Source organism: Phocoena phocoena, chromosome 6, assembly GCF_963924675.1.
Source record: "Phocoena phocoena chromosome 6, mPhoPho1.1, whole genome shotgun sequence".
NCBI lineage: Eukaryota > Metazoa > Chordata > Mammalia > Artiodactyla > Phocoenidae > Phocoena > Phocoena phocoena.
In genome coordinates this window covers 61,712,955-61,732,585 of record NC_089224.1, presented here as the reverse complement: position 1 = coordinate 61,732,585, position 19,631 = coordinate 61,712,955, and the positions used below count along the sequence as shown (strand labels likewise).

The following is a 19,631-nucleotide window of genomic DNA, read 5'->3' as shown; positions in this document are numbered from 1 at the left end:
TAAGTTATGGAAGGAAAAGAATTCCTTTACTGAGCATCAGCTCTCAGTCAGGCAATGTGCTAGGCTCCTACGATGTAAAAATGAATGTGACCTCACTCCTGTTCTCCAGGAATTTACAGTCACATACTAAAAATGATAATAAGAACAGTTAAACTAAAGCATTTCTCCATTTTGCTTACATATTTTTTTTTTTTTTTTTTTTTTTTTTTGCGGTACGCGGGCCTCTCACTGCTGTGGCCTCTCCCGTTGCGGAGCACAGGCTCCAGACGCACAGGCTCAGCGGCCATGGCTCACAGGCTGAGCCACTCTGCGGCATGTGGGATCCTCCCGGACCGGGGCACGAACCCGCGTCCCCTGCATCGGCAGGCGGACTCTCAACCACTGCGCCACCAGGGAAGCCCGCTTACATATTTTAAGATTTGTGATCAAGCTTAGAACCTACACTTTCAGACTCTTAATAAGAAAATCCATTAAAAATATTGTCAGAATTATTTTCTTTAACCGTGACAGCTGAATTTTCCAGAACAATTTTAATTTCAAATATTCCTACATGATATTTATGTAATTAAACATGTCATTAACCTATACTTGATGTTGGCTTAGAAAATATGGCCACCAAGCCTATAAGACAGAGCAGAGTAGTTTTAAAAATAAAAATAAAATTAATGTTCTGGTCAGGAAGCCTTTAGGTTCTCTATGAACCACATATGCATATGAATACATTTAAATATACCTATTGCCTCAGAACATATACAACGCTCCCCTATGAAATTTTTAAAAGATTACACAAAATAAACATTCATTTTTATAATGGCCAAAAAATTTACAGGTCAAAAAAAATTCTTTTCATATGAATCATCTGTAACCTTACTGTCAGTAAACAAGTTTTCCAGAGGCATTCACACATGATTTCTGAGTACTCTACATGACACATAGAATAAGTTCACATATACATATTCATTTAGTGTAAAGAGAGGTGGTAAACTGATTGGAAAATCCAGTTATAATGGCTCAGACTAGTATTCTGCCTACAACAGTGGGTCAGTATGTCTCTAGTGTTCCTTTTGAAATTTTAAGACTTTGTTGATTATGAAACAACTGACAGAGACGACACATAAAATGTGGCAAAGCAAACCTGCCTCACATATTTCATCCACGTGCCTCAGTAAGATGACTGGGATCTGAAAGCATTGTTTCCTCATTTGAATGGTGTTAGGGCAGCTCTAGTGAACCATACTGCACAGAAATGATGGCTCTTGTTTTGTGTACATATACTAGATAGAGCCTTCCATTGGTATTCTAAATATATAAAGAATATAGAAATAAAGAATATTGAAATACAAAATATAGAAAGGAATATTCTATGAGGAATTTAATCCCTTGAGAGCAAGGAATATTTTTAAAAAACACCATAAAATGGGCAAGCATATAAAAGCTATAAGTATTTTTTGAAAAACAGTAATATTTTACAACTGAACTAATGAAGTGCCCACATCCACAAGCATCGAACAATGCCAGTAAGTTAAAAATGTCACAGGTATCTTTGTATGTATGTCTATGTATCCTCAAATAATAAGGCATATTGTCAAAGCCAAAATGGTATATTTCTTAACAAAAAATAAAAATCAAATATTTCTTCCTTTGCTAATGAACAGAACATATATCTATATACGAAACGTTAATTTAAAGGGTTTTTTTTTTCAGAAATGGAAAAATAATCAATTTCATAATGTGAACTTTATAACCAAAAGTACACAAATAATAAAATAGATCTGATGTAAAATACTTTTAATAAGATATAAATCAAATGAAAATAATTTGTTTAATTAATCAGATACAACTTAAAAATTTTGTAAACTGCCTTAACTGTTTACCTTGCAATATTTAATTACTTAAAAGTAAAGACAAATATCTAAAAATGAGAGTTTATTAATATCTCATGATCCAGGGCTTCCCTGGTGGCGCAATGGTTGAGAGTCCGTCCGCCTGCCGATACAGGGGACACGGGTTCGTGCCCCGCTCCGGGAAGATCCCACATGCTGCGAAGCGGCTGGGCCCGTGAGCCATGGCCGCCGAGCCTACGCGTCCGGAGCCTCTGCTCCGCAGCGGGAGAGGCCACAACAGTGAGAGGCCCGCGTACCGCAAAAAAATAAAAATAATAAAATAAAAAAAAATTAAAAAATAAAAATAAAATACTTATAAGCCTGAATAATATTACTCAAGCCCCCAGTGAATAACCTGGAGAAAACGAAGCTTTTATTGGATTGGCCACATGGTCCTCTGAAGTGGCTAAGCAAGTCACAGAATCTGGACTGGCTCTTTTGCAAACTGATTGTTCTTCTTACATAATTTTACGTTCTTAAAGGTTTTTCTTCATTTCTAATCCAGTTTTTAAAAATCTGAGTTTATCTGTAATATGTATTTGTGTGTCTGTGTGTGTACGCACACACACATGTGTATACATATTTACATACATATGTATATTTTATATATATATATATATAAAATCATTAGTTGGTTTGAAAAATTCCACAAGAGTGGGTATGCAGGTATTCTAGTGACTATCACTTTTACAGTAGCAAAGCTACACTTTGTTCCCTGCCCTTTGCTTGCAGGAGGAGGAACTCTTATTCCTTCCCAGAAGCCTGGAGATCACTTGGGAAGGGCAGGAGGTCAAGCGGAGGTAAAAGCCCTGAAGGATGGAGGTGGCTCTGCCGCAGCCAAGACTGCTCCAACTAGGAAGCCTGCCAACAACTGCACACCCAGGAGTAGTGCTCCCACAAATTGACTGTGTAAGTGGAAATTGGTTTAGGAGCTACCAGATAAGATTTTGAGATTTAGCTGGGGATTAATCTGCATTCTACATGCCAGTATTTAACCTTCGAGTTTTGACACGGTGATAAAATTCTGTCAGATCTTTGAGTCTAAAACATAGTATAAGAAAGGATTAATTTTTATTATAAGAGAAACTTGGCAGTTAAGTGTAACCTGAAGGTATACACTCCACGTGCTGCCCCAGGGAAGTTCATGCCTATTAGAAGATATATTGTTTCCTTGGATTTCCTCTTTTATAAAATGTATTTGGACACTAATTCAATACCCTTAACATTTAGTAATTTAGAAATAACTATTGCTATTTCTTTTACTCTTTTATAAGATGTCTTATAAAATATTTGTTTATATTTATGATTTTAAAAGCCCATGAAATACCATAGGAACTTTTAACCTTTATATTTAAAACCTGATTATTCTACTAATGAACGAATGTAAATTCACGTAAGGGTAGAAACCAAGATAATTGCATCTTTCAGCCTTTGCATTTAATCTATATCAATCAGGGTAGATTAAGGAAGATGAACAGTTCCTATTTGTCCCAAAGGGAAATACTGATTGACAAATTAAAAAAATATACATTATTGCATTCCCCAATTAACATCTAAATGTAACACTGGCATTTTTCCCCAGATGGATTATTATCCATTAGGATTCATTTTAAGTTCAGTTCACTGATGATGTGCATTTTGACAGGTCTTATTTCCATCATAACTTATATTTACAGCACAGCCAAGTCAAGAGAAAGTAAGCATAAAACAAGGTTTTGCTTTGAGCTGAATATATTTCAGTAGCTAAAACCAGCAAAAATCATTATTTACTAGATAGTAAAAGGTATATAAAATAAATGCCTAAAGCTTTTTATATACTTTAAATGGAATTTTAAAAATGCACAAGCTGAAAAACATTACGTGAAATTTGGGAACAATTAATTTAAGAATGTTTCTGTATTTAAATTTATAATCTAAAATATCCCAAATTTGATACAATATAACCATTAAACGCCAATTTATATTATTTACAACTGAGAAGAAGTATAAAATAAACTTAAGTCTGCAATGAAGAAAATTAAGATATTCTAATTTGATTTAGGCAGACTACACATCATTTACCCATAACATCTTCACATGCCAAAAAACTTAGAAATAAAAATATTTAAATAAAAAAAACTAAAGGTTGTACACGGGGAAATGATAGCTCGGCCATACATTCTTTCACTCAAATGGTGTGCAGGGAGACCACTGTCTTATCAACAATGCTCACACATACACCTAATTGAAGCATACTTGGTAACAAAGAATACACGTGTGAGTCCCCAAATAAATGCACACATGATTGGCAAAGGTACTCAGAATACTGAAGGCAAAATAAGGTCTGTTCCCTTCTATTACTTGTCTCTTACATTTATTCACTTAGCAAATATTTAGTGAGCACCTACTATGTACCTGGCACTGTTCTAGGCACCAGGGGTGCATCAGTGGATAAAACATATAAAATCTTTACTGTCTTGGAATTTTCACTTGTCAATAAATATTTATTGTCTGCCTATATAATGCTACTACTGGAATAAGTGCCATTATGTTAATAATGTTAATAGAAGGGAACATGGCACTCAGTGTAACTGTACTCAGTCACAGATGAGGCAGTATGTTGGGTATGAAATAGGCAAGTTATATGTGCATTTTTGACCTGGATGATAAGAGCATGAGGATGATAAAAATAGACCAGTAGTACAAAATACTCTTAAGAATATGTTGAAAAAGGGATATAAAATTTAATACCTCACTAAATCTTCTAATGTGTAGAAAGAGAGGTGAAAAACAAAGAAATCAAGTTGGATTATACCAACAGGGGATTATTTATTTGATTTTATCTTAATAAGAATTTTCCAAATTATTGTGAATAATCGAATATATAAAGAGAAAATAGAAAATCCATCTATTCCATATTGCAAAATAGAATAACAGACTTTCAGCTCAAAAATTATGACTAAGATCCCTCTTCAGAAGCTAGTAAGTATGGGACACAAATTATTGATAATTTCTCCTAAATTTTGCCTAATGACATTGATCCTTTGTAGAAATTGATGTCAGGGAACTATTATCATAAGGTTGAATTTATGTCCACTTCAAAGAATCCCACAAACCTCAAATGATTCTATATTATGTGCTATATAGGAAGGGATAAAGATAACTTACAGCTTATTAACATTTAAGTTGTTAGCCATATTTAAATTAAAAAAAACCCTCGCCACTAAAATTTTTCTACACAACTGAAAATCATCAATTAGGTTTTAACAGAATTTAAAATACCCTTAGCAGGTGATTATCAACTGGAATGCATGTAGTAGCTTATGCCAGTTGCTTGGATAAATCTAACAAAAATTAGGAGCATCGCTAATTTTCCAAGGACAGAAAGACAGCATGATCTTCTAATGGGTTCAGGTGGAAACAAAACCTGACCGGTCAGCAGAAAACACTGATCCCCTCTCCACTGTTTATAACCATCTTTAGAATCCTTTGTATTTCCAGAGACTTGACTATAAATGTGTTGCTTTTAAATAAACTTAACTGTACCTCAGAGGTGTAATAAAAGTGAATCAAGATATTTAGAGAAAGATTATCACTACATTAGCAACATTCATGCCCACTCTCTATATACGGAAATGCCTCTGGGAGTTATAAACAGTATGGAAGAGTTGCCATGCTATGTAATGAAAAGTACAAACCCATAGAGTAACAAACATGTATCTGTTGTTTATGCAGCTTAATTCACACACTAACATTAAATATTACTTCATGAATTTTACAAGAGAATAACAATGAAAAAAACCATATTTGAAAAGTTTCAAAAAACCAACAAATAAAAATATACAAAAATGTTCTTATATCCACATTATTGTTCATAAAAATACTAATTAAGATGGGTAATTCAAGTTAAAATTAAACACATCACATATTTTACTGAAGTATATATCTCAAATGACAATGAGATGTGAATTGAATATCAAAGCACAATTTCATAGAAGTCTGAAAGTTCAAAAAAGGTAACTGGAAATTTCAGGATTCTTTTTCTTATATCCCTGCACATTTTCAACTAAAAATGAACAACATTTTCCCTTGCCATTTTCAAAACAAAACACCAGATGGTCCTCACCCCCTCCCCAAAACATACATCCTCAAAGTAGAGAGTAAATCAGCCTCTACACACAACCACAGACTCATGCTAGCACAGCAGGAATATACCTATGAAACATATAAAAGAGTGATGTACTGCATACAAACTTTCAGAAAGGGGAAAAATCATATTCCTTAAACTTTCAACAGAAGGGCCAAGGTATATATTGTTTTATAATTTAGAATCTATAATTTTCATCAAAATTGTAGTCATTCTCCAAGTAGGTTAACTTGTTTTTATTTGTCATGATATACTTCCCTTTGAAAAAGAAACAAACCACTTCATCTAAAAATAAATGTGTAAGAACATAAGGAAGTATTTTGTGTTATGTTGGAATATAAAATTTAAATGTTTGAAAATTCAAATATTTAAAAAGCACAGTGAAACATTTTCTATGAGCTAAATGTTTCAGGTTTATTGAAAAAAATAATGATATTTTATTTCACTTGGGTGATCCAATTTTGGACTTTTCTGTCACAAAATATGGGGAAGAATTAAAAATAATAATTTTATCTCCAAATTTAAGAATACACTGTCAGCTGGGAGGAAAAACTCTAATTCTTACTATATTGTTACTGACACTAATTCAGCAGAAGAACTGTCTAGACAGATTTAAATCATAGGTCTATTTACTTTTTCCCATATATTCAGAAATCATGATAACAAAATAATTTTTAATCAGCATTTTCATTGAGTCCCCCAAATTTGTACATTTGATGAAAATGTTTATAGTTTCACAAATTGTCATCATTCTTCTTACACTCACCGGTGTTGTAGTGATGCTGCATCTGATAACAGTTAAAAGCTTTAAAAAATAGTAACAATAATCCTGTTTTATCTGAATTATTGGCAGTTTATGGCTTATCTAGAATCTCACTTCTTCTTTTGGCCCAGATTCATTTTTCTTTAGGTCTTAGGACCTGAGCTCATCTAGGTAGCTGTTTCCTGCTCATTTTATATAGTCTTACTGGTAAATAAATCATTTCGAACAGTTTATCATTGGGTTTGGCATTAGCGATCTTTTTTCCACTTAAAGAATATTACTGGTCATACAAACAGACACGACCATTTCTCTGTCTCAGACTCGAAGATGCAGATTATAAACATTTGCTTCACAGTAAATAAATATCACACTAGAAAAATTTAAATCATCAGTTACTTTTTACCAATATTTGGTAGCTTGTTATTAACTTGAAAATATATCTGTACCAAAACAGTAAAAAAACCTAGTGAAGTAGTATATTGGGGGCTCTATTTTTAGATATTCCACTGTGCAAAATTGCCATTAAGTGACACAGAGATCATAAGGGGCTGAGAAAGGAAGGTTAAGAAGCAAAATAAATAAGTAAATAAATAAAACAAGCATTTAGAAGCAAGCAACACATGCAGAACAAGCAAGAGATTAGTTTACATGAAGAAGAGGCAACTTACATGGCTGTTGAGAAGAGAGCTTCTGTGAGTGGACAGACCGTCAGACTTTTGCAGCGTCTCAATCGCCATTTCAATCTGATAATAGATGTCATTAAAAAAAGGGCTCAAGACAAGATAGTAATAAAAGGCTCACCAGAGAATTTTTGATAGATTCTTTAAAGTTCAATTTCTTCTTCAATGGTGGCTAATGAATAGCTCTCACTAAATGTGTATTTCCTCCTTCCTCCCCCCAATCCCAGAGAATAACATAAAATTAGGCACACTAATAATAAGCTCAATCACAAAAGTAAACCTTTTTGAATATTCCATAATTATATAAGAAGGGAGACCTGAGAAGCAGGAACCCCAGAGGATTGTGCTAGTTAAAATATTCTTGACTTTCGTAGTTCAACATGTGAGAGAGTAACCGCTCTCTTTCTAAACAGTCTCCCACCCAAAGAGTATTTAATATTTGTTCCGTTCTGTCACAAAAGAAAACTACTGCAGATTTGTGTTTTATTAATATGCATTAGTATTTTAATGCAAATGTGCAAAGACACCTTCATCAATGTTCAAAAGCTTCTAAATCTATCCATTCTTCTCTAAACCCTGTATTAAAATTTGGAAGTAGAGGGTCATTAGTATGAACACATTTAGATGTAATCATGGTCCCTACATCATAGTTTAGGATGTGGTGGTGAGGCAGAGCTATTAGAAATGATAGCAGAAATGGAATGTAGAAGAGAAGATAATTCAGAGCCAACAAAAAAAGGGACAATCACAGAAACAGTTTTCTTCCATGTAATCTCAGCACACCATGAGCAATCATAACACCTTAATTAAGTAGCAGGTGCCAATAATAAATGAGATGCACTCTTGATAACCTCATATTTAAAGATCACTATCTCTCAGCTCCTAGCACTACAGCACTTACTGTAAGATCAGGTTCCAAACACCCTGTATTTGATTACTGGATTCTATTAACAATATTAACTACAGTTAAATTAAAAATCACACTATATAGGAAAGAAATCATTATTTTTATTTTTGCTATCTGATCAAATCAACATCCCTATAAGCAGTTATAAAAAATATTTCATGCTTCCAAACACAGATAACATACTTTACATTGGCTATGAAAATTAATGATGCCTTGAAATTTCAACATACTGCCTCCCCCTACCAAAAAAAAAAGATGGATGGCAAAATCCATAGCAAAGCAAAGTCTTTTTTTTTTCCATCAAGTTTACAACTGCTTTATGGTGGAATACTTTATACACAGAATGTTCAGTCTCAATTATGTCAACATTAAATTTAATTTTCTTAGGAATTAGTAGCTTTAATTTTATGTTATTTCCCCAAGTTACTTGTTCTTCTTCCCTAGAGTTAATAAAATGTAATACAGAAAAGAATGTTAGGTAGAAATTATAGAAAATATACTCTTAAAGTATATAATAATTCATAAGATGATATAATACAATTTATTATATGATTAAATTCTTTTTAATCACAAAATTAAGTTAATTGGCTTCTGTAACACTCTTTGCCAGATGGAAGGTTAATGTAGTTCATCATTATACTTGAAAATAAATTGAAGAAAATGATATTGTACAAACCAAAAAAAAATTATGGAAAGAGTAATGTAAATGTAATGAGTAAACATTTTACCAAAATGTTAAACTAAAACTATAAAGGACCTCAGTATTACATCTCTTAAAAAGGCATCAATAAGTGCTCTTGTTTTCAGAGAGAAAACATATATTGGGACTTCCCTGGCAGTCCAGTGGTTAAGATTTCGCCTTCCAACGCAGGGGATGTGGGTTCGATACCTGGTCAGGGAGCTAAGATCCCACGTGCCTCACGGCCAAAAAAACCAAAACATAAAAGACAACAGAAGAAATATTGTAACAAATTCAATAAAGACTTTAAAAATGGCCCACATGAAAAAAAACTAAACAAACAAAAACAACCAAAAAAAACAAAACAACCAAAAAAACCTATATAAAACGACAACTGAAAAGTCTCATCCTCATGTGACTGTAAATCACTTCTAGGAAGAATTTGCTCAAAATTCAAATTTGCTAAAATGCCTACATTTTCTTTAAAGTTTGAGTGTGGAAATTTTGAGGTTAGATTTCGGTCTATTTAAAAATAAAATGATCTGTATCTTGTGATTTTATAGGTTTAAGTGAAAGGTAAAAATTATCAAAAATATAATAGCTGAGCAATAATGAGGGAGAAATCCACATCTGGCTTTGTTTGATAACAGCAATTTTTATTTCTTTATGACTAAAGGATTTGTGGTTATTTTTGACAATTAAAAAATAAGTATGGTAAATAAACATTTTCCATTTCTTCCCTAATTAAGCTTTAGACTATGAGTATACCTTAGCTTTTTGTTTGAAGAATCAATTCTCTGAACTAAGGTACAGTGCCCAGTTGTATCTCTTACTGAATAATCATCCTAGGACTGAATCGTCAATAGTGCACATTTCTTCTTCACGATTATCTAATGCTAGGATACGTGGTGCTTGGCAGTTTAGACTGGTTCATGATGATCCTGAACTATTGATTCATAATCAGGTAAGAAGCTATGGCAACTCCTCTGAGATCAAATGGTGGGATGTTCCATTTGAGATGAGACGTTCAGCATGGAAAGGCTTATAGAGAGCATTAAGTGCCATTACTGGAGTGGGTGAGACTTACAACTCCCTATGTGAAAGAGCAGGTAAGAAACTGATAACCATTCCAGCCACCATGAGCACATGAATTCTTAGAAAAATCAGTCTTTTCTGCAAGACTAAAAAAAGATCGTTAGCAATATACTAGGGATGAATTAAAACCCTCCACGTTCGCCAGCTAAAACAGGATTCCCATGAGAATGGGAATCTACTCTGAGGGTGGTTATCAGTCAAAGACAGAAACCCTTGGTCCAGTGCTACTGCAGAAACACTTTCAGAAACTGGAGAAGAGGATTTTGCACTGTGTTTAGACACGCCATTGAAATATTAGAGGACTGGCAGGCTTCTGGGGCAGAAAAGCGATAGAGATCAATGAAAAGTCTTCCAGCCATAGGAATTATAAGTGTGAGACCACCAGCCTCAGATGCTACCCCAACAGAATGCCTGACAAAGTCTGAAGAGTCAGAGCTCAGGTAATGTGGAGAGCTTCCTACATGCATAGGCCAGGTTTCTTTCTGACTGCACATTAGCAGAAAGATGAAAGACCTCTTTGCAGTGTGTCCCATGACAAGGCACTACAGAGCATAACTCGAAAAATCAGACCTGGCTTGAGCACTTGCTGAGAGTAGTTCACAGTGAAGACTATTCAGGAAAACAGACTTTCATCAGAGAGTGCAGGGACACCCATGAGTTTTGCTGTGAGTGAAGCTTAATTTGGGCGAAGAAAGAGAGGAAGGTAATACTAGTTGCCATGAGAAAACGATGTCTGACCTTGTGTCACCAGTTAGGAACTGCAGAATTAAAGTAAATACAGGTGTGACTCAGCTCCCCCAACCAAACACTGAATTCTCAAAAGACAGAATCCCAGGGAATGGTGTAAGTGGTTTCCCTCATTTGGGCACAAGTGGCTTCCCTCCATACTAAGAATGGAGTGCTCATTAAAGACTATGACAACTATTTTTTCTTCTGAAATAGAGTGGCATGGTCACAAATGTGACACAAATATGACCACATGGCAACAGGAAGACCTTAGTTCTTGTGTGGTAGATTCAAGGAAAAAAATACCTGGGCTCTGCAAGGCAGAAGAAACCCCTATTTGTTTGGAATATAGAAAGTATGCATGTCTGTTGCAGACTGCACCAGTGAAAAAACTCTTCCATGATTTCTCAGGAATTAGGAACAGAAATCAGTAGGAACAGGGAGAAGCTGTATGTCACATCCAGGAGGAAAAAAAATAAAGCTCAGTGGAGCTCCTACAAAGATACAGCAAACCGGGCTTCCCTGGTGGCGCAGTGGTTGAGAGTCCGCCTGCCAATGCAGGGGACACGGGTTCATGCCCCGGTCCGGGAGGATCCCACGTGCTGAGGAGCTGCTGGGCCCGTGAGCCATGGCCGCTGAGCCTGCGCATCGGGAGCCTGTGCTCCGCAACGGGAGAGGCCACAACAGTGAGAGGCCCGCGTACCGCAAAAAAAAAAAAAAAGATACAGCAAACCCTCTAAGAAGGACCTGAAGGGGACAGGGCACCTATTACCTGATGGGGGATAGATACACACTATGATAAACATGTGACCTAAAACACAGGCTGCAAACTCTTTTCCAGTCACTCAAATGCTAATGTTGCCTTGTTGGAATCCAGGGACCAGTGGAGAGTCTCTAAGCACCCAAGGTCACTTGAGGCTTGTAAGATATCCACCCAAGAATCAGTGTCCTGAAAAGGACAACAGAGAAAAGTCACACCTAAGCCCTTAGGGAAAGAGGCTGAGAGAACAGAGAAGAGGGGTCAAATGATGTCTGGATGTCCAGTAAATATTCTGTTTATATTCTCCTTTCCCAAGATCAAAGAAGAGATCAATATTGTACTTTTACTAAGGCAGCAAATACTTTTTTCATTATTTATTTAAACATCTTTATTGGAGTATAATTGCTTTGCAATGTTAGTTAGTTAATGCAGTGTTAGTTTCTGCTGCATATCAAAGTGAATCAGCTGTACATATACATATATCCCCATATCCCCTCCCTCTTGATCCTCCCTCCCATCCTCCCTATCCCACCCCTCTAGCTGGTCGCAAAGCACCAAGCTGATCTCCCTGTGCTATGCGGCTGCTTCCTACTAGCTATCTGTTTTACATCGAGTAGTGTATATATGTCAGTGCTATTCTCTCACTTTGTCCCAGCTTCCCCTTCCCCCTCCCCTCCATGTCCTCCAGTCCATTCTCTACATCTGTATCTTTATTCCTTTCCTGCCCCTAGGTTCATCAGAACCATTTTTTTTTCTTAGATTCCATATATATGTGTTAACATACGGTATTTGTTTTTCTCCTGACTTACTTCACTTTGTATAACAGACTCTAGGTCCATCCACCTCACTACAAATAACTCAATTTCGTTTCTTTTTATGGCTGAGGAATATTCCATTGCATCCATGTGCCACATCTTCTTTATCCATTCATCTGTCGATGGACACTTAGGTTGCTTCCATGTCCTGGCTACTGTAAATAGTGCTGCAGTGAACATTGTGGTACGTGACTCTTTTTGAATTATGGTTTTCTCAGGGTATATGCCCAGTAGTGGGATTGCTGGGTCGTATGGTAGTTCTACTTTTAGTTTTTTGAGGAACCTCCATACTGTTCTCCATAATGACTGTATCAATTTACATTCCCACCAACAGTGCAAGAGGGTTCCCTTTTCTGCACACCCACTTCAGCATTTATTGTCTGTAGATTTTTTGATGATGGCCATTCTGACAGTGTGAGGTGATACCTCATTGTGGTTTTGATTTGCATTTCTCTAATGATTAGTGATATTGAGCATTCTTTCATGTGTTTGTTGGCAATCTGTATGTCTTCTTTGGAGAAATGTCTATTTAGGTCTTCCACCCATTTTTGGATTGGGTTGTTTGTTGATATTGAGCTGCATGACCTGCTTGTATATTTTGGACATTAAGCCTTTGTCAGTTGCTTCGTTTGCAAATATTTTCTCCCATTCTGAGGGTTGTGTTTTCATCTTGTTTATTGTTTCCTTAAGGCAGCAAATACTTTTAAAGAGAACAATGTATAAAGAAAAAAAAAGCATTTCCCCATTATTTATAATTCCCCATCGTTATTTATTATTGGTATTTATAGCTCCCCATTGCCTTTTAAGGAAGGAGAATCCTTATCACAGGATGGCCCCTTGTTCAGCAGAGTTAGTATCAGGTTTAAGTGCTCTGCTGAAGGGTTGAGAGATTTGAGGAGACGGGGATCTGGGCACACTGGCGGTGAATGCTCATTGGTAAAATGAATGGACAGACTGGGGGGGACAGGTGGTGCAGAGAGGCTTTGAGGGACTGTGCTCTGGAAAGCGTGATGCTAAACCTCAGCTCTTTCCTCTACAACATCTTCAGTAAAATTGATGCCACTCGCAGATACTTCAGGTACAAGTAATCAAGACTGGCTGGAGCACAGGGTTCATTTAGGGGCAGTTGATGATGTCAAAAAGGTAAACCTCAGTTTCAAATGCAGGGAAATGTGTAGAGGTTCGGAGCCTTTCATAAATTGTTGATATTAATTTTATCATCACCATTATTTACTTCTAACAGAAAGAGTTATTTATTTTTAAGTAACTTTGGAAACAATTATTTTAGAGCTAACCTTATTTCCAACGTCAGGATACATCAATGTTGGGGGAATGCCAATCACCCTCAGTAAAAAGGAAGAGGAAGACTGATCTCAAAGTGAGAGGTGCTGAAACTTTTGCATGAGTTGCATGGGGCAAAAAAGAGGATTCCCTGTACATGTGATTTACATACATATTATGCACATCTATTCAATGGCCCAAATAGAATATGATATATGTGGACAATTAGGACTTTGTCTTAATGTAAACATCAGCCAGTCATTCAATTACATGCCAATAAAACAGAAGGAAAAAGAACAATTATATCATCTTATTCATTGTCTTTATAGGTCAAGGCATATTCTCTTGACTCTGAAATGGCTTTTTAATCTTTTTTAAAGACTGAAGGTCAAGATTGATATATTCAACTACCACTAGAATTAAAATTGGTCTCATGGTAGAAATTATTTCCTTTCTAGAACTGTTTAAGAAAGTGATTTAAAAATAGAAGTAATACTATAATGCTTTATAAAGCCTTTTTACATTAATTCTCATTTGATCTTCACAACTTTGTGAAATAGCAAAGGCAAGCAATATTATCTCCTTTTCACAGATCAGAAAATTGAGGCTCTCTGGGATTGGGGGACTTTCTTGAGATTACATAGGTGTTAACTATGAGATTGGAATCCAAGGTTTATCACTCTGAGTTCAACAGTATTTCCATTTTATACAAATATAACAAGAATATAAATCAAGAGGAAATATCACTGTTTTTAATGAAACTATCTTCTGAGAAGTGGCTTGTAAAATTAAAATTTGCTACATGATTTACTGTTAACAAGATTTACTTTCCAATAGGAAAGGGTTTACATATGATTAATAAGCATTACTTGAAAATGATTTCAAAGTGATCAAGTTACAAAGCAACAAAAACTTTTGAATGGATAGTTAAATTTTACTCATCATAAAAACAGTGATATAATGATTTAATTTTCTTGTTAATACAGGTTGTTCTATTAACCTCACCAGTTAACACTTTCTTAGAGAAACAGCATTTTTGTTTCCTTGTGAAAGAATAGTAAATTCTTTAGAGAAACCCAATGAAGAGAATACACTTAAGACTGGAAATTTCCTTTGGGGTAATTTTTCTCCTGAACTGTAAGACTTGATATTTTGTTTGCATTTGAGATCAAGTAAGACAGAAACAATTTCTACTTGGTGGCTTGTTCAGAAAAAGTATCTGTGACTGCTGACATGAGCATGTGACCAGCACCCTTATACCTGTTAGAAATTACACCTCCTGGTGTGTGTGTGTTGGGTGGCAAGGGACTTCTACAGCAAGTACTTCAACCAGGAACACAAAGGAAACAAACCCTTTCACTTTACATGTAGTCTATATAATCACAACGCAGGTTTTTCTCCAAGAGTGGTCCTAGACACTTGTTAGAATTATCTGGGCACTTGTTAGCAATGCAAAACAACAACAACAACTAAAAACCAAAAAAAAAAGAATGGACACTGCATTCTGGTGGATCATATCTGTATTGCTAATGGTTTGATCTCTTCTTCAATTTGTCCAAAGCAGCGCTTTTCAGAAAGTAAGGTGTAACCCATTAGTAGGTTATGAAATCAATTATCCTGACCAGCATTTTTAAAAAATTAAAGAAATCAAATAGAGTAGAAAATACTCAAATGTCCTGGCACACAGTACAGGTAAGTATTGTTTCCTGGAACTTTGGTTTTAGTCCATATATACATGTATATATGTATATAATAGTCATGTGTGTATATATAGATGTATACTCATGAATGTATGCATATATGTATGTGTATGAGTACTGGGCCACAAAGTAAAGGTATTTCTCATTGTAGATTGTGGCCCTCAAACTTTGAATGCCCTGCACGAAGCAGTTAAATCAGTTCCCTTCTAGTAACAGGATCCCTTCTAAGGATCTCCAGGTGTCTCTTGGGCCCACGTGTCCCTGCAATGCAGACAGAAACAGCTCACTGAGGATAAAGCTGTGAATATGATACCGCTCTGTAAGTTGTATATTCAAGTGATATAGAAATCAACATATGAATCTATTACTCCACAGCAATATTAAAAAGAAGCTTAACTCAGATATTCAGGACGGGTTGTTCTTTTAACTCAAAAAAATTAAAAATGCCCAGAAAACACACCTAGCCAGCTTTGCTTTTCATCTCCTCTTGAATAAAAGCTAAGACAAAATCTTAATCTTATACACTAAGCATTTAGAGCAAAGAAGGCTTAGGTCTTGCAAACGCTTAACTACATGAAATACTTTTTACTCACTGATAATTTTATGACATCTAGAGAAAAAAATTTTAATCATTATGCTTTCAGCCTGAAGTTTTGGCAATTTTATACCACCTAAAGCTATTTTGAAATATTGATAAGAAAAAACATATAGAGAAGATACCTGCATGAACTGAATGTGTTCTGAGAACATTTGGTTTAACTAGGTGAACTGAAACCAAGACCGTTGTATCGGGCTTCCACTGATTATTCTGTAAAGCCTACATCCCTCCACCCTCACCAGGACTCTGTGAAACTGGCATTACTGATGTGTGACAATAAAACTAATTTTGAGATATCAACTGTATAAGCACTCAGGGCTACAATTACCCTTCAGGAATCTGCTGGGTTAGGATTAAGTGATAGGATTTAAGGCCAAGTTGATATTTTCAAATTTAAGATTTCAAATCTGCCTTTTGCAGATTATTCTGAGTACCAAGAACATTTTCACTTTGTATTTAGTTCATATAATCACGAAAACAGAGGTTTTCTCAAAGTGTAATTCTGGATCGGCATTACCAGAGTCACCAGGTGCTTATAAGAAATGCACATCTTGGGTCCTTCTCCACACTGAATCAAAAGCCTTGGGGGTGGGGTCCAGCCGTGCACATTTAATCAATGCTCCACACATAATGTACACTCAAGTTTGAGAACACTGCACTAAAACATAATCAAATTTATTTTCTTTGCCAGGGTTAGACTGCAATTAATACTTCAGGGAGAATAAGTAGGGAGGTAACAGGCATTCCTAAAATGGCCCTTGCTAACTCTGTTTAAAGGGTGGTTTTAAAGTTTATTATATGGATTTTTGCTATTTTCATTCTTTTTCATTCTCTTGCTATCCAATCCTACCCAGCATTTAGACAATTTTGCAGTTTATGTTAGTAACATAATCAGAAGATAAGCACAATTTTCGTGAATCTAAAATTAATCAATTTACAACATATTAACATTTGTGATTTAAAAAATAATGTGATGAGAAAGAAAATGAAACTAACCATGTAAAAGAAGTTTGGGGGCTATCTGTGGATTTCTATTTTTGCCTTGGAGGATTAGGTACCTTTCACTGATGAAATTAGCTCCATTACTCATATTGTAAACCTTTATATTCATAGAAGCACAGTGGCTGGTCAACAGTGATTGCTCAATAAATGTTTGAGAGAGTGAGTGACTCTAAGTACATGAATATACCAAACATTCACCTTCACCCCAAAGTATTGAATAAGAATGGCTCTAGAAATCTTTACTAAATTTAATGCACATTTTCATTCTCTAAACTTTCAACAGTCTGATAAAGAAGGACTTTTTCTGAAACCTAGGATCAAGGTTTAACTTGAATCATGATACCTCATAGACAATCTTTATACTGGGCACATAAAGAAAGGGTTGTTTCAGTTACATGCATTTGGGTAGCATGACCAAATAGATACACTTTACAATCATTAAGAGCTTGCCTAAGATTTTTTAAAATAATAAATCACTTTTTTTGAATAGAAAATATATTCACATGCCTCCCACCTTTTTTTCCTTCATTCCTTCTTCTAGAGAGATCTTTGTACTTACATAAGCATATAGAAATGTATATTTCTATTTAAATGTACACGTGCGCCATGTGCACGCATGCGTGCGTGTGCACACACACACACACGCACACACACATTACTCCTTGCTTTTTCATTTAACAATATATTTGGAGATCTTTCCACATCTATCTATCTATCTATCTACACACATTAAACACATACACACACTGCCTCACTCTTTTTAATGGCTGTACAAAATTCCACTGAATGGACAAATGCACTAAAATGTATTTATTTCTCTGCTTATAGACAATTAGGCTTCTTCCAATCTTTTTCTAATACAAATAACTCTACAATGAATATAGTTGTTTATGCAGCATTTCACATATGTAAGAGTATCATCAGTGGATTAAATTCCTAGAAGTACTCTCTGAGTCAGTGGCTATGTGTATTTTCAATCTTTTTTTTTTTTTTTGTATTTTCAATCTTAATAAAAATTTCCTTATTGCTCTCCAATCCTGTACCAATTTAGTACTATCAACAATGAGACTGCCTGTTTCTTTACACCTTTGCCAAGGTTTACTAACTTTTTAACTTTGCCTGTGTGAGAGATGAAAAATGGTATCTCTTTGTAGTTTATTTTTCATTTCCTTTTCAGTGAACTGCTTCTTCAAATGCCTTCCTCATTTTGGTCTCTTTTTTTTTCTGAAGGATTTCTATGAGTGGTCTATATATTAAATGCATTCGTGCTTTGAATATAACATTTCAAAACTTTATGTGAGGTTGTTGTTTCACTGTTGCCTTTTGTTGCTGTGGTTTCTGTCATATGGAATGTTTTTACTTTTATGTAGTTGATCACATCAGCGTATTTTTTTGTAGGATCTGAATTTTACATCATGTTTCCCCACTATAACAGAATAATAAAAAAAATTGTCCATCCAAGTGAAATTAATTTTTATATAAGGAGCAATGTATAGAACCAATCTAATTTTCTTTTAAAAATAGTTATCCAGTTGTCCCAAGCATCATTTATCAATAATTCATCATTTCTCTATTCACAGGCAATGCCACATTTGTCATATGTTGTATTCTTATATGCATTTGGCCTATAGTCTACTACTGGCCTATACTGGTCTATTCATGTGCCTAGACAATTCTGTTTTAATTATTAATTTTATATATGTTTGAACAACTGGTAGGGCTGTTTGCGTCCCACACCACACATCATTATTTTTCTTTTTATACAACTTTCTTCACTACTCTTGCATGTTTATTTATGTAAACAGTCTTTCTTACAAAAGAAAAAAATCTATTGGTATCTTGATTAGGATCATATCAAAATTTTTAAGTTAATTTAGGGAGATTCAAAATGTTTGATACTGAAACTTCTCTTTCAATTATTCAAGCTTCTTTGTTTGTCCCTTAGGAACTTAAAAAGTTTTATTCAGCAGCTGGATCTTGCACATATATTATTAGTTTACTGCCTGGCATATTTTGAGTTTATTATAAATGAGATCTTTGCTTACATTATATTCTAGCTACTGTCAATTGTATTTAGAAAAGCTATTGATTTCTTTGTATATTAATTTTGTACTAAGTCACTTTACTAAATTCTCTTATTATTGGTTATAGTTTTTCATTTGATTCTCTATGATTTTTATCAGGTACACAATCATATCATCTGCGAATTCCGACCTCTTTACCTCCTTCCTAATTTTATATTTCCTTCTCTTGTCTAACTGCATCTTTCCTATAATTTTGAAAGGACAATTAAAAATCACATCTTCCTTTCTCACAAGGCAGATGGGAAAAGTTACTAAAACTTATAGGGGGTAAATTTAAAATAAATGAGTTAAATTATTTTAACTTTCTACAGATAGATTACAAAATCCCTAGCCCATGAAATTTTGGGGCACCAACAGTTATAATTTTTAAAAACCTAGATGTTAAGAGAAAACAATTCCATAGCCAACAAATACAACTGTAGCTATGCATACTGAGAAAGTGGTAACCAAATCACATGCTTTTGGAGGATGTACTCATAAACATGGGAACATGGAGAAACCCCCTTTCATTTGAGAATTGATAATTGGTCAT

At 34.9% G+C, this 19,631-nt stretch overlaps 1 protein-coding gene across 2 annotated transcripts in view; it reads right to left on the bottom strand.

Moving 5' to 3' along the window:
- RFX3 (regulatory factor X3) overlaps positions 1 to 19,631 on the bottom strand; it is a 157,136-nt gene that overhangs the window by 68,166 nt on the left and 69,339 nt on the right. For both annotated transcript variants that reach the window (XM_065878684.1, XM_065878685.1), the window contains exon 4: positions 7,441 to 7,515. In XM_065878684.1, the coding sequence (XP_065734756.1) occupies positions 7,441 to 7,515 (75 nt within the window). The remainder of the gene's footprint in view (positions 1 to 7,440; positions 7,516 to 19,631) is intronic.